General features: G+C 42.9%; 1 protein-coding gene across 2 annotated transcripts in view; it reads left to right on the top strand.

The window, feature by feature from the left end:
* Positions 1 to 9,514, top strand: part of Aifm1 (apoptosis inducing factor mitochondria associated 1) — a 35,855-nt gene extending 26,341 nt beyond the window's left edge. For both annotated transcript variants that reach the window (XM_005076851.4, XM_005076850.4), the window contains exons 10-16: positions 1,163 to 1,270; positions 1,602 to 1,690; positions 2,650 to 2,790; positions 4,931 to 5,073; positions 6,570 to 6,694; positions 8,727 to 8,923; positions 9,264 to 9,514. In XM_005076851.4, the coding sequence (XP_005076908.1) occupies positions 1,163 to 1,270; positions 1,602 to 1,690; positions 2,650 to 2,790; positions 4,931 to 5,073; positions 6,570 to 6,694; positions 8,727 to 8,923; positions 9,264 to 9,335 (875 nt within the window). In that variant the 3' untranslated portion in view covers positions 9,336 to 9,514. The remainder of the gene's footprint in view (positions 1 to 1,162; positions 1,271 to 1,601; positions 1,691 to 2,649; positions 2,791 to 4,930; positions 5,074 to 6,569; positions 6,695 to 8,726; positions 8,924 to 9,263) is intronic.
* The last annotated feature ends 3,205 nt before the right edge of the window (positions 9,515 to 12,719 follow it).

Below are 12,719 nucleotides of genomic sequence, written 5' to 3'. Positions count from 1 at the left end.
CTGCCTCCTGAATGTGCCACCACGACCAGGCTAGTTGGATTTCTGTTGCTGTGATAAATACCATGACCAAAAGCAAGTTGGGGAGAAAAGGGTTTATTTCTCACGCTTCCACATCACTGTTCATCACTGAGGGAAGTCAGGTAGGTACAGAAACAGGGCAGGAACCTGGAGACAGTAGTTGCTGCAGAGGCCATGGAGGAGTACTGCTTGTTCCCCATGGCTTTCTAAGCCTGCTTCCTTATAGGAGGCAAGACTACCTGCCCAGGGATGGTACATCCCACGGGGTGTTAGGCGCACTCAGACCAGTCCAAAAAATGCTCTACACACAGCGTGATTTTCTCAGTTGAGATTCCTCTTCCCAGGTAACTCTAGCGTTTGTCAGGTTGACAAAAAAACTAACAAAAACAAACCAATGAGGACAGTCCCCCAGTGACCAAAAATTTGTCACCTAAATAACAGCAGCGCTTCCTTTCCTTCCCTGTACCTTCTCTGCCTAGACTGTTTAGAAATGAGATATTTAGCAAAGTGGATTGTGAGGGTGAAAAGGGCCATGCAAACTCGAGAACTATATGGATTAATGAACTGTTGAAGTTGTGAAAAGCCAAACACTTCAATAAGAAATATGATGGGTCCCAGCTAAACAGGTCTACAAGATGCGATTTGAATGTTTCATGATCACTGTGTGTCTGTTTTAAGTTATATTTAAATTTGTTGCTTTGTTGGTGATGGGGGTGTGATTATAGGATTGTGCATGCCTTGGTGTACATACCAAACTCAGGGCATCTTCTTGGGGGTAGGGAGTGATTCCTATTCAGAGCTTGAAAAGCCCTTATGCGAGCTTCAAGTGACCACATGGGTGGATGGGCACTAAATTCACTGTTGGTAGCTTAATCCAGGGACAGCAGTTCTGACGCTTGCTGTCTTTGCCTTTGAATGAATAAAGTCAACCACCAAGGCCCTCTTGCCCTAGTGCCCCACAATCAGCAGCTGTGGCCTGCTTGGTTCTTTGTTCTGCATTTAGTCAGGATTGACTAACTCTCCTTTGCGCGTGCACACACACACACACACACACACACACACACACACACACACACACACACACCCATCTTCCTGGGATTGGCTCATGCCTTCTTCTATAACTAGTTCCCTTTCTTCTTCCTAGCTCAAGCCTCAGGCATAGAAGTGATTCAGCTCTTCCCTGAGAAAGGAAATATGGGGAAGATCCTTCCTGAATACCTCAGCAACTGGACCATGGAAAAAGTCAAGCAAGGTAGAGGCTGTGTCCATAACTACTCTGTTTCTTTTGAGAGGAGCTAAAGGCAAAGTTAGCTGTTTGGGGGAACTCCCTTGACATAATTCCTGACACCTGGCAGAGGAAATGTTTCACTGTTCCTCAATTAGACAGGGTCACAGGCATTCAGAATCTGAGAACTCCACATTCCCAGATGTGCTAAAGATGGACCATGTGCGTAGGTTCTTGGGCTTTCTCCAGGCTGCCCACATCTGAGGATAACTGATTTTACTATAGGGGAGGCCTTCCTTAGTCTTCCCGGAGGTCCCAGGCTTGTGAGTTCAGTCTCTGGTCTCATGTTTCTTTACAGAGGGAGTGAAAGTGATGCCTGATGCAATTGTACAATCAGTTGGAGTCAGCGGTGGCAAGTTACTCATTAAACTGAAAGATGGAAGGAAGGTAAGGAGGAAGAGGCGATGTCAGAAGGCCTTCCAGTCCTTTCTTCCCATTTCCTTATTCTTACTCCTTTCTTTACTTGACATTGTTTTCTTAGCAACCATCATTAACATCTCCCAATTCTTCGAATTAACCATCCCTTCATCAAAATAGGATGATGACAACTAGAGTATAAACCATTCTCCCTTAGCCTCTTACTGACTGTACTAGACTTTATCCTTGCTATGCAAAAGATTTCTGTTCAGGTGATATAGAATATGTATGGGCTTGGGAGATTCTTATAAAAGCAGAACTTAAATGTTTACTGGAGGTAAGTTAACCCATTATTATTTTTTTTGGTTTTTTGAGACAGGGTTTCTCTGTATTGTTGTTTTAGAGGTTGTCCTGGAACTTGCTCTGTAGTCCAGGCTGGCCTCAAACTGTAGACCGCCTGCCACTGCCTCCCGAGTGAGTGCTGGGATTAAAACCGTGTGCCACCAACTCCTGGCTCCATGATTTTTTTTTATTTTATTTTTATTTTATGTGCATTGGTGTTTTGCCTGCATATATGCCTGTGTGAGGGTATCAGATCTGCTTGAACTGAAGTTACAGACAGTTGTGAGCTGCCATGTGGGTGCTAGGAATTGAACCCTAGTCCTCTGGAAGAATACCCATTGCTGTTAACCATTGAGCCATCTTTCCAGCCCCACCCCATGATTATTTTTAAAACTCTAGTATTATTTTCTTTTATATTTGTTTTGGACAGTGTTGAGAATTGAACCCAGGTCCTAATGCATGCTATGCAAGCATTTTACCACTGAGCTACACCCTAGCCCCTTGATAGAAAAAGCCTGAGTGAGTTATTGTGTTCCTGCAAACATTAGCTTTTCGAAAGTCTGACTCTTAGTGATGTGATATAAAGTTGTGATGTAAATGAACATCAGTGAAAACTGTTAATCGACTAAATTATTTTCCCCCCTCAGGTAGAAACTGACCACATAGTGGTAGCTGTGGGCCTAGAGCCCAATGTTGAGTTGGCCAAGTCTGGTGGACTAGAAATTGACTCAGATTTTGGTGGCTTCCGGGTCAATGCAGAGCTACAAGCACGTTCTAACATCTGGGTGGTAAGTGTGCTACAGCAGAACCCATTCGTTGCTCCCAACCTGTGGGTGTGAGTCTGGCCGTGTGTTAAAACTCAGTAGGCATGGCAGTGCACTCTTGTACACTCAACACTTGGGAGGCATGGGCAGGAGGGACCACTGCAAGTTAAAGGCTAGCCAAGGCTTCAGAATAAGACACTCAGTCTCAAAAGGAAGGAAACCCAGCTCACTGATAGCTTAACCAAATAGAGTCAAAGTGATGGCCAAGAAGAAACACTAGGAACCTATGAAGTGCTTGAATCAGAAGAGCACGTGTGGCTCTATCTGCAAGCTATGGGAGAATGAAAAGGGCAATGTGTATGGCTATAGGAATACAACTCTTAGAATTCTGTTAATAGTAGTTGCTGGGCATGAGCACAGCCCTCAGACATACCTCCTGTTACCATAGATCAAACACAAGTCCAGAGACTGTAGGATGAAGTCGTTTTCCACTGTGTTCCCTGGGAAGGAAAGTGCCTGTTTTCATTTTCCTTGAGTCCTTCCTATTTTCAGCTATTTTTAAAACCTATTATGACAAAACCAAGACTTTAATATGTAGGAACTATGAGGTAATTTCCCTATTGCTAGAACATTGCACTGCATTGTGTTTGGTTATGGATTCTGTAACTAAGGCCATAGGTTCTCTGAAGGGATATTTTCTTCCTAAAGTCTCAAAGTCTGGGTTTTTTTCTTGGCCTATTGTACTACTTATTCAATGCAGAAAACACAGACAAGGAGAAAAAGGGGCCAGTCACCTGTAGCAACGAGAAATGTTTTAGGTTATTTCCTTCCCTTTGTTTTCTTGAACATAAAGTTTTTTTTCCTTCGTTTTATGTGGTTGTGGTAAGCCTACTATATATAAACATTGTATTCTGCTATTTCTCACTTAATATTATAAAAGTAAGCATTATCCTTGTTGCTTCAGACTCTATAAATAGTTTAATGATGATATAATATCCCATTAAATAGACTTCATAGTTTACTTTGCTGTTGTACACTTGTTGGATTTTTAGGTTGCTTTGGGGGAGTCTGAATAGCTATAAAAATGAACAAGAGTTAGAGAGCTCAAATACCACATCCTGCATGAAGCTGGCCCTGTTCACCTCTAGCTGAGGGTTCTCTGAAGCACTTAGCTTGTTGAATCTGTGCCTCTTCTAGGGCACAGTACTTGTTTACATTGCCCTGTAGTTAGGAATAATGCTGTATCTTCCTGGTTCTACACTGGGTTCTACAGTATCCATAGGAAAGGCTTGTGTCACTTTTATCTCACCAGCCCATACACAAAAAAGCATTTGTACGTAATAAATGCTTCATAAATACCTGTTGAGTGACTACTGAATGATGAAAAAACATAGCAAAAAAGAGCCACTTGTCTTAGGAAAGATAAGAAGCAGTCACGGTTGAAAACCGGTTTCCACACAGAGAAGAGAATATTCTGAGTTGAGTATGATGGTAAAGGTTTATGATCCCAGGACTAGGGAGACTGAGGTAGGAGCGTCATTAGTTTGAGGCCAACCTGGGCTATATAGAAAGAAAGACCTATCTCTAAAATAATGAAAAGAATATTCTTCAGTGCTCCATTATTAAGTAGTCTGTCTGCTAGAACAAAATATGCAGAAATAAGTATACATAAACTGAAGCAAAGAAGATTTAGGATGTGATAGTTTATGGAAGTGTAGTGTCTTAGGGTTTTATTGTTGTAAATACCATAACCATGACACTCTTATAAAAGAAAACATTCAATTGTGGTGGCTTAAATTCTACATCTTGATCCAAAGGCAACAGGAAGTAAACTGTCTTATTGGGCATGGATTGAACATATATGAGACCTCAAAGCCCCATCTCCACAGTGACACACTTCTTCCAGCAAGGCCACGCCTACTCCAACAAGGCCACACCTCCTAATAGTGCCATTTGCTTTGGGGGCCATTTTCTTTTAAACCACCACATATAGATAAAAGAGTTTCTTTAAAAATGGAATCTCACTTAATTAGGAATGATAGTAGCTTGTAAATGGAAAACATTAGTAAACATTACTATGGTCTATTGTGGCCCAAAGTTTATATTCTGCTTTTAACTTGGTTTTTTAAAAGCGTTGTCCCCATAATGTATTTGTTTTCTAAAGGCAGGAGATGCTGCATGCTTCTATGATATAAAGTTGGGTCGAAGACGAGTAGAGCATCATGATCATGCTGTTGTGAGTGGAAGGCTGGCTGGAGAAAATATGACTGGAGCTGCTAAGCCGTACTGGCATCAGTCAATGTTCTGGTAATAGTTCTGTGCCTTGGGATACACAATTGGTTGGAACTCTGTATTAATGAGCTCCAAATACAGAGGTTTTTATTTGGCTTATGATTTGGTTTGTAGTCAGTTTACCTTTGTGTACAAGGGAGAAAATTATACCCCATGTCCATACCCTCTTCCTCTAAGTGGCCATTGAATAAAAGTACCGTTTGGCATGCATTAAATGAGTGGGAAATGCAGCAGTGCTTCTGGAAAAGTAAGACTTTGAGCTATGGTGGCTGGTACAAACGTAGAACATTTAGAATGGGTAGTGTGTATTTTAATTTTTCTTTACCAGTATCCCTAATGGTCCCAATATACTGGGAAAAACACAGCTCACTCATGTGTAATCTTTAAGATCAGCAATTTGCTGGGAATGGTGGCACACGCCTTTAATCCCAGCACTCGGGAGGCAGAGGCAGGTGGATCTCTGTGAGTTCGAGGCCAACTTGGTCTACAGAGTGAGTTCCAGGACAGCCAAGGCTGTTGCACAGAGAAACCCTGTCTCAAGAACAAAGAAAAGAAAGATGTATGTGGTAATGGGGTCCAGTGAGATGGCTCAGCAGTTAAAAAGTTGTTTCTTACCAAGCTTGATGACCTCAATTTAATTCCTGGGGTCTAGGTGGTAATAAGAACCCATTCCCACACGTTGTCTTATGACCTCCACATGTGCTATAACACATGCATGTATCTATTCACACACACACACACACAAGAGAGAAAGCATTTCAGGTGAAGGCCAAGGAGTGGTACTATCAAGTTGATGCTAGTGTAGTCATTAAATCCCACTTTTCATCCAATATGGACACACTCTAAAGCTTCAAAAAGGCAGTTTTAATGTGAGTGAAAGAAAATTAGACGGGCAGTGGTGGTCTACACCTCTAATCCCAGCACTCCAGAGACGGGTGGATCTCTGTGAGTTCAAGACCAGCCTGGTCTACAGAACGAGTTCCTGGACAGCCTCCAAAGCCACAGAGAAAGCCTGTCTTAAAAATCAAGAAGAAAAAACAAAGAAAGAAAAGAAAAGTAGTATCAAAAGTAGGGAGCCTAGTCCTGGTATAGTGGCTCGTGCCTCTCGTTCCAGCACTCAGGAGGCAGAGGCAGGCAGATCTCTGTGAGTTCAAGCCCAGCCTGATCTACAGAGAAACCCTGTCTCAGAAACAAACAAAAAGGTGGGAACTTATCCTACCCCAAATGTTGCATGGAATAAAAACATAGTAAAAGTCATGAGGTTTAAATCACTCTATAGGTATGTGATGTGTATAGTATCTTCTTGAGGGGAAAGTGCTATTTGAGATGATCCTGCTCCCTCACACATGTCCTCAGGTGTCCTGGTGACAGTAAATCAGTTTGGCATTCCTCTTATTATAAATCCCGTGTTATTTGGCTGGCATGAAAGTACAGAGTCACTAAGAGAATGTGCTACTATGCCATTCCTTATGGTCCTTTGACAAAATGTCCTCTTCTCTTTCCTTCCGTAGGAGTGATTTGGGTCCTGATGTTGGCTATGAAGCCATTGGTCTTGTGGACAGTAGTTTGCCCACAGTTGGTGTTTTTGCAAAAGCAACTGCACAAGACAGCCCCAAATCGGCCACAGAGCAGTCAGGTAAGGAACAACAGCCACTTCTCTAGAGAGAATGTCAAGGAGTGGTGCATAGGCCAGGCGTTGGTGGCACACACACACCTTTAATCCCAGCACTCACTCGTGAGGAAGAGGCAGGTGGATTTCTGTGAGATCGAGGCCAGCCTGTTCTACACAGCAAGTTCCAGGACAGCCTCCAAAGCAATACAGAGAAACCCTGTCTTGAAAAACAAAACAAAACAAAACGAAGTGGTGCATCTGAGTTCTCCTGAACAAGTTGATTCTGTATGGGCCAGAGGGAGCTGGTGTTCAAAGCCTCTGTATTGTGCTTCAAAAGTACCAATCCCACTTGGTGGTTGTGGCATGCCTTTAATCCCAGCACTCTGGAGGCACAGACAAGTGGATCTCTGTGAGTTTGAGGCCAGCCTTGTCTACGGAGAGAGTTCCAGGACAGGCATGACTGACTACACAGAGAAGAACCTGGTCAAAGAACAGACTCAGATATTGTAGGTATCCATCCTAGACAGTGGGCTGCAGCCTGATCAGTGACTCCAGTTTGTCTCTTGGGGCTGAGAAAATCTAAGTGATGAAGCAAACATGAATTTGTTAGGGATTTTTTTCGTCATATTGCCTGCTCAAAACCAGGCGTGAGAACCCCTTTGGGTCTGGTGTCTTCCCTGGACCCTGGGAAGTAAAGAATTGGGCTGAAGAGTTTTTAAGCTGACTCTAATTCCAATTGTCAGATCTGGGTGCCAGGTTTGCTTCGGATGGGAGGCACCTCTCTTGGAATGGGCTTTCCTCCTACACGTATCTCTTTCATTAACTCCTTGGCCTTATTCCATGACCTTGGCTTAAGTTATTTAACCATTTTTTTTTTGCCGGATATGTTTCATGGGCAAGTTACTTTTTAAGAAGAAGAAAGCAAGACGTTATCTTTAAGTTCAAGGTTAGTCTGATCTACACAAGATCCTGTCTCAAAAGAAAAAACAACATGAATTCTATTGTTTTTTATTGCAAACAATTTTCATTTAAATAGCTGTATGTAGCTACTGTCCTGAATCATTGTCATAGTTTTCTTTCTGTTTCTATGATAAAGAACATTTGCAAATACCACTTGTGAAGGGACAGGTTGATTTGGTTTAAATGTCCTGGTCACATCCATCATTTAGTGATGCCAACACAGAAGCTCAGTCAGGGCTGGAACTAAAGCAGAGACCTAGAGGCACGATGTTTATGGGCTTAACCCAGGGCTTGGTTAGCCTGCTTGTACAAGGAAGGACAAACCCCAACACTTGCTGTGGGCTGAGCATACCCATATCAATCATTAATCAAGAAACTGCCCCCACAGACTTGCCTACAGGCCAATTTGATGGAGGCAGATCCTGAATTGATGTTTTTCTGTCTTCCCAGATCACTCTAGCCTGTATCAAGTTGACAGAAAAAGCTAATCAGTACAATCATAAATGTTTCTGAGTGGAGAGATGCAAACCCTTTATGGTTTGGAAAGATACCTAGAAATGTCTATATCATAAAATGTAAAGAAAAGTACAAGGTCAGGTTCTGCAGTGCCCAGGAGATAGCAAGAAAGAACTTCCCTTGGCCTTTGTTAATCGGAAGTGTCTAGAGAATATGCTGAGGAATATTGGAAAACAAACTATTTAAAAGTAGCTTTAAGCCAGTTTCAGAAGAAACTTTCCAGGCTGGGGGAATAGCTCAGTTGATAAAAGTACTTGGCTTGCAGATATGAGGGTCTGAGTTCAGTCCCCAGAAACCACATTTTAAAAGGTAAGTACGGTGGCACATGATTCTATTCCAGTACTGGGGATCCAGAAACAGATTTGCTGGGGCTTGGTGACCAGCCAATATAGCCTGTTGAGTTCAGGCCATTGAGAAAGACCCTATCTAAAAAACAATCCTTAAGAATGACACCCAAGGTTTTAACATGCATATGTATACGTGTACCTACACACATACAAAGACACTTGTCTTCTAGAATTTTCCAAGATGAAAATAACTGAATTTTGGGTTTTGTATTTGTTTGTGGGATTGGCCACAGGGACCGGTATCCGCTCGGAGAGCGAGACAGAATCAGAAGCCTCTGAAATCACAATTTCTCCCAGTGCCCCTGCAGTCCCACAGGCTCCTGTGGAAGGGGAGGACTACGGCAAAGGTGTCATCTTCTACCTCAGGGACAAAGTGGTTGTGGGGATTGTGCTATGGAACGTCTTTAACCGAATGCCAATCGCAAGGAAGGTAGGTGCCTGTCAGAGCTCTTAGGAGAAGATGGGAAGTGGAGCTTGGAAAACATTCCCGTGGCTTCACCAGGTGCCCTGAGATGCATTGTCCACCAAGGTCAGATTGTACTGAAGCAAAACAAAGGCATAACCTTGGCTCAGAAATATTTCTTTTTGACTTGAGACTTGGCTGGGTGGCCTAAGAGATGCCAAGCTGCTCATTTGGGGTTAGTTGAAAGCTATTCCCACAATCCCCTCCCAGTGTGTAACTGGAGACTAGCCCAGGCAGCCCCATTGTGTGGGCCAAGGCTGGGTGCACATGGAATGAGTTAAGAACCTGTTGTTACTCTTCCCCTCAGATCATTAAGGACGGTGAGCAGCATGAAGATCTCAATGAAGTAGCCAAACTCTTCAACATTCACGAAGATTGAAGCCCCATCATGGAATACACACGCACTTTTCCATCCCTGACAGGGGGTTGGGTGGGTAAAAGAACAATTTTTTATTCAGCATACTTTCTCTTTATGTAGGAGCAAGAATGGAACAAGCCTCTGTGAATATTTTCATCTATATAGTTGCATATCACAAATTAAAATCTGATTCTTTTAAATTCGGTTGTTTTGTTTTAAAGGGGATTGGTAGATAAAGTAGCAAGCCGACTGCAGCTACTCCCGAGTGTACGATTTCTCTTGGCCATGTATTCAATAATCCACATTAAGCTCCTGTCAGCACTCTGTAGTCTTTGCCCACCAATGCCTCTGAGCTCACACCACTGATCTTATTTCAGTGTGTGTTCGCCTGCACATGCTTCTGTGTACCGCTTGCATGCCTGGTGCCCGTGGAGGCCAGAAGTGGGCAGTAGACCCCCCTCAGACTGGAGTTAACTTCCTGTTAAGAGCCACCATGTGGGTGTGCGAATTTAATACTGGTCCCCTACAAGAACAATCACTGCTCTTAACCACTGAACCATCTCTCCAGTCCCATAAGGAAAATTTGTTGTTTTGTTCTCTATTTTGACATAGGTTTTTCTGGCCTGGAGTTTGCTATGTAGACTGTTGAGTCCATGATCTGCCTACCTCTGTTTCTCAAGTGCTGCCATTAAAGGCATATACTGCCATGCCTAGCCTGATGTCCAATTCTTTTATAGGCAACCTTATTATTTCTATGATAGCTTTCTTCATCCTTCCAAGCCCAACCTTATTTCTGTCTCACTGACATATGGCTTCCTGGAAGCAGGCACCATGACATTAAGGTTGTGCTCATGGTTATATATGCAGAAGCAAAAGAGCTCTGATTTATAATGGGTGCTTAATTATCATTGAATGAGTGAGCAAATGAAAATCTCAGCTTTATGTTGAACACCTAGCTGCTCCAGAATCAAATTGGTTCTACAGGGGACAGAAAGAATTGTAAACCTTTGCAGATTAAAGGCTTTGGAAACCACTTGTGATGATGGCACATGCCTATAATCTTAGCACTCAGGAGGCTGAGACAGGATTGTGACAAGTTTGAGGCCAAACCTGGGCCATATAGTGAAATCTTGTCAAAGCAAATGACTGGCAAGATGGCTCAGCGGTTAAGGGCACTGAGTTACGTTTCCAGAACCACATGGAGGCTCACAGCAGGATGCAACTCTAGTCCTAGGAGATCTGACAACTCTTCTGGTCTCTGTGGGCACCAGGCACTCAAGTGGCACATAGACATACATGGAGGCAGAGCACCCATCCGCATAAACTCAAAATGAATATTGCTTCATAAGTCAACTGAGATTTTTGACATTTAAAGTACTTAACCGTGTGTGTGTGTGTGTGTGTGTGTGTGTGTGTGTGTGTGTGTGTTACATTCTAAGCAAACAGTCTACAACTGAGCTACATCCTGCCCGCCCCCGCTTTGCTTTTGTTTCAAAACAAACTCAAGAAGTCTCCCAGGGCACCCTATATTCCAAGCAGGCGTTAAACTTGTAATCCTCCTGCGTTGACCTCAGTAGCTGTGACTACAGGACTATACCACAAGGCCCTACTAAACTATGTAACTGTTAAAATTGAATCTCACTTGTCCTAATGGTAGCCCAGTGGTAGAATGTGTGCTTAGGATATAGGCAGAACTGTGTTCAATCTTCAGCACCAGAAGTAGATAAGTAAAATTTAAAGTAAAATCGATTTCCACCAAGAGAAAATTCTACCAGGTTCTATCCTCAGCACCACAGAATTGAGAATGCAATTATGAATATTTCTGTAAATAGAAAATAGCTGCTTGCCTGATTTTTTAAAAACTAAAAATTAAAGGAATTTTACAATTGGTTTCCCCTCTGAATACCAGAATAGGCCATGTTTTGACTGCAAAATTCATCTGCAACAGGACAGGTTTTTATTATATGGAAACAGGTTTCTATGATCCTCCGCATGACGTACCCAACTCCCGTATGTAGGAAATCCTTCGGTATCCTATAACATAGGAATCGTGCAGTGATAACTGCTGTTTACATAGATGGGGGTAGGACATTTCAAGTCAATTTAAAACATCACATTGTCTCAGGAGGTAGAGGCAAGCAGATCTTATCGAGTCAGAGGCCAGCTTGGTGTACATAGCAGGATGCATGCCAGTCAGGGCTACATAGGGAAACCTGTCTCAGAAAACAGTTTGGATTTGTTTTTATGATATTTACGATATTTACAGTTCAGTTTAATTTTCTGGCAGCTGTTCTCTTTGTGTCACTGTAATGCAGAGAACTAAAAATTAAGTGACCTATTCCATGTAATCAATGTTCATTGCCTTCTATGAGCTAAGTAGATGTCATAATAGGAAATGCACTAACATGTGGCAATGGCTAGGCACAGTGGTACAGGGTTTTAATCCCAGTACTTAGAGGCAGTGACCGGTTTGAGGCCAGTTGGTCTACATAGCAAGTTCTACATCAGCCAGTCAAAAAGATGTACAGTGGGGCTGGGGTGATATTCAGTCGTTAAAGTGCTTGCCACAAAAGCAGGAAGCCTGAGGGCCCGGATCCCCAGAACCCAGGTATATGCCAGGCAGCTGTTGTGATAATTCCAGTGCCCTTGAGGTGGTGGCAGAATTTCTGTATCAGCAAACTCTGGGTTCAACTGACAGACCCTGCCCCAGTGAATAAGACAGATAGATTGAAGAAGATTCCTGACTTTAGTCCTCGCCTCCATCCGCATACTCACGCACAGGCACTTGGGAAGCAGAGGTAGACAGATCTCTGAGTTTGAGGCCAGCCTGGTCTACATACAGCCAGGTCAGTCAGGGTCTGTCTCAAAAAAACAGTCATGAGACAGGATGTAGACAGGAAGCTGGGATGATGGACTCTTACACTTTAGAACTTGATATGTTGGTCACAAACAGGCACTTCATTGTTTTTCTTTTTGAGAAAGAATCTCACTGTGTAGCATCTTACCTTCTCAGGCCTGGACCTCACTATTTAGACCAGACTGGCTTCAAACTGTGTGCTTTTGCCTCTTGAGTGCTGGAACTAAAGTTGTGCACCATTATGCACAACTCCTTTATTTATTTTTATTTTTTAGTGTTTTTCGAGGCACAGTTTCTCTATTGTTTTAGAACCTGTCCTGGAACTCGCTTGGTATACCAGTCTGGCCTCGAACTCACAGAGATCTGCCTGTCTCTGCCTCCCTACTGCTGGGATTAAAGATGTGCCCACCACCTGGCTCAAAAATTCCTATCCTTATTTATTGTGCATATAACATTCCATGGCTTGTGTTTGAGGTCAGAAAACGACTTGCAGGAGTCAATTCTCCAGCATGTGGGTCCTTGGAATCAAACTCAGGTTGTCAGGTTTG

This window comes from Mesocricetus auratus, unplaced genomic scaffold, assembly GCF_017639785.1.
Source record: "Mesocricetus auratus isolate SY011 unplaced genomic scaffold, BCM_Maur_2.0 Super-Scaffold_100003, whole genome shotgun sequence".
In the NCBI taxonomy this organism is placed as follows: Eukaryota; Metazoa; Chordata; class Mammalia; order Rodentia; family Cricetidae; genus Mesocricetus; species Mesocricetus auratus.
Note: the sequence above shows the minus strand (reverse complement) of the source record. Positions and strands in the feature narration are given on the sequence as shown.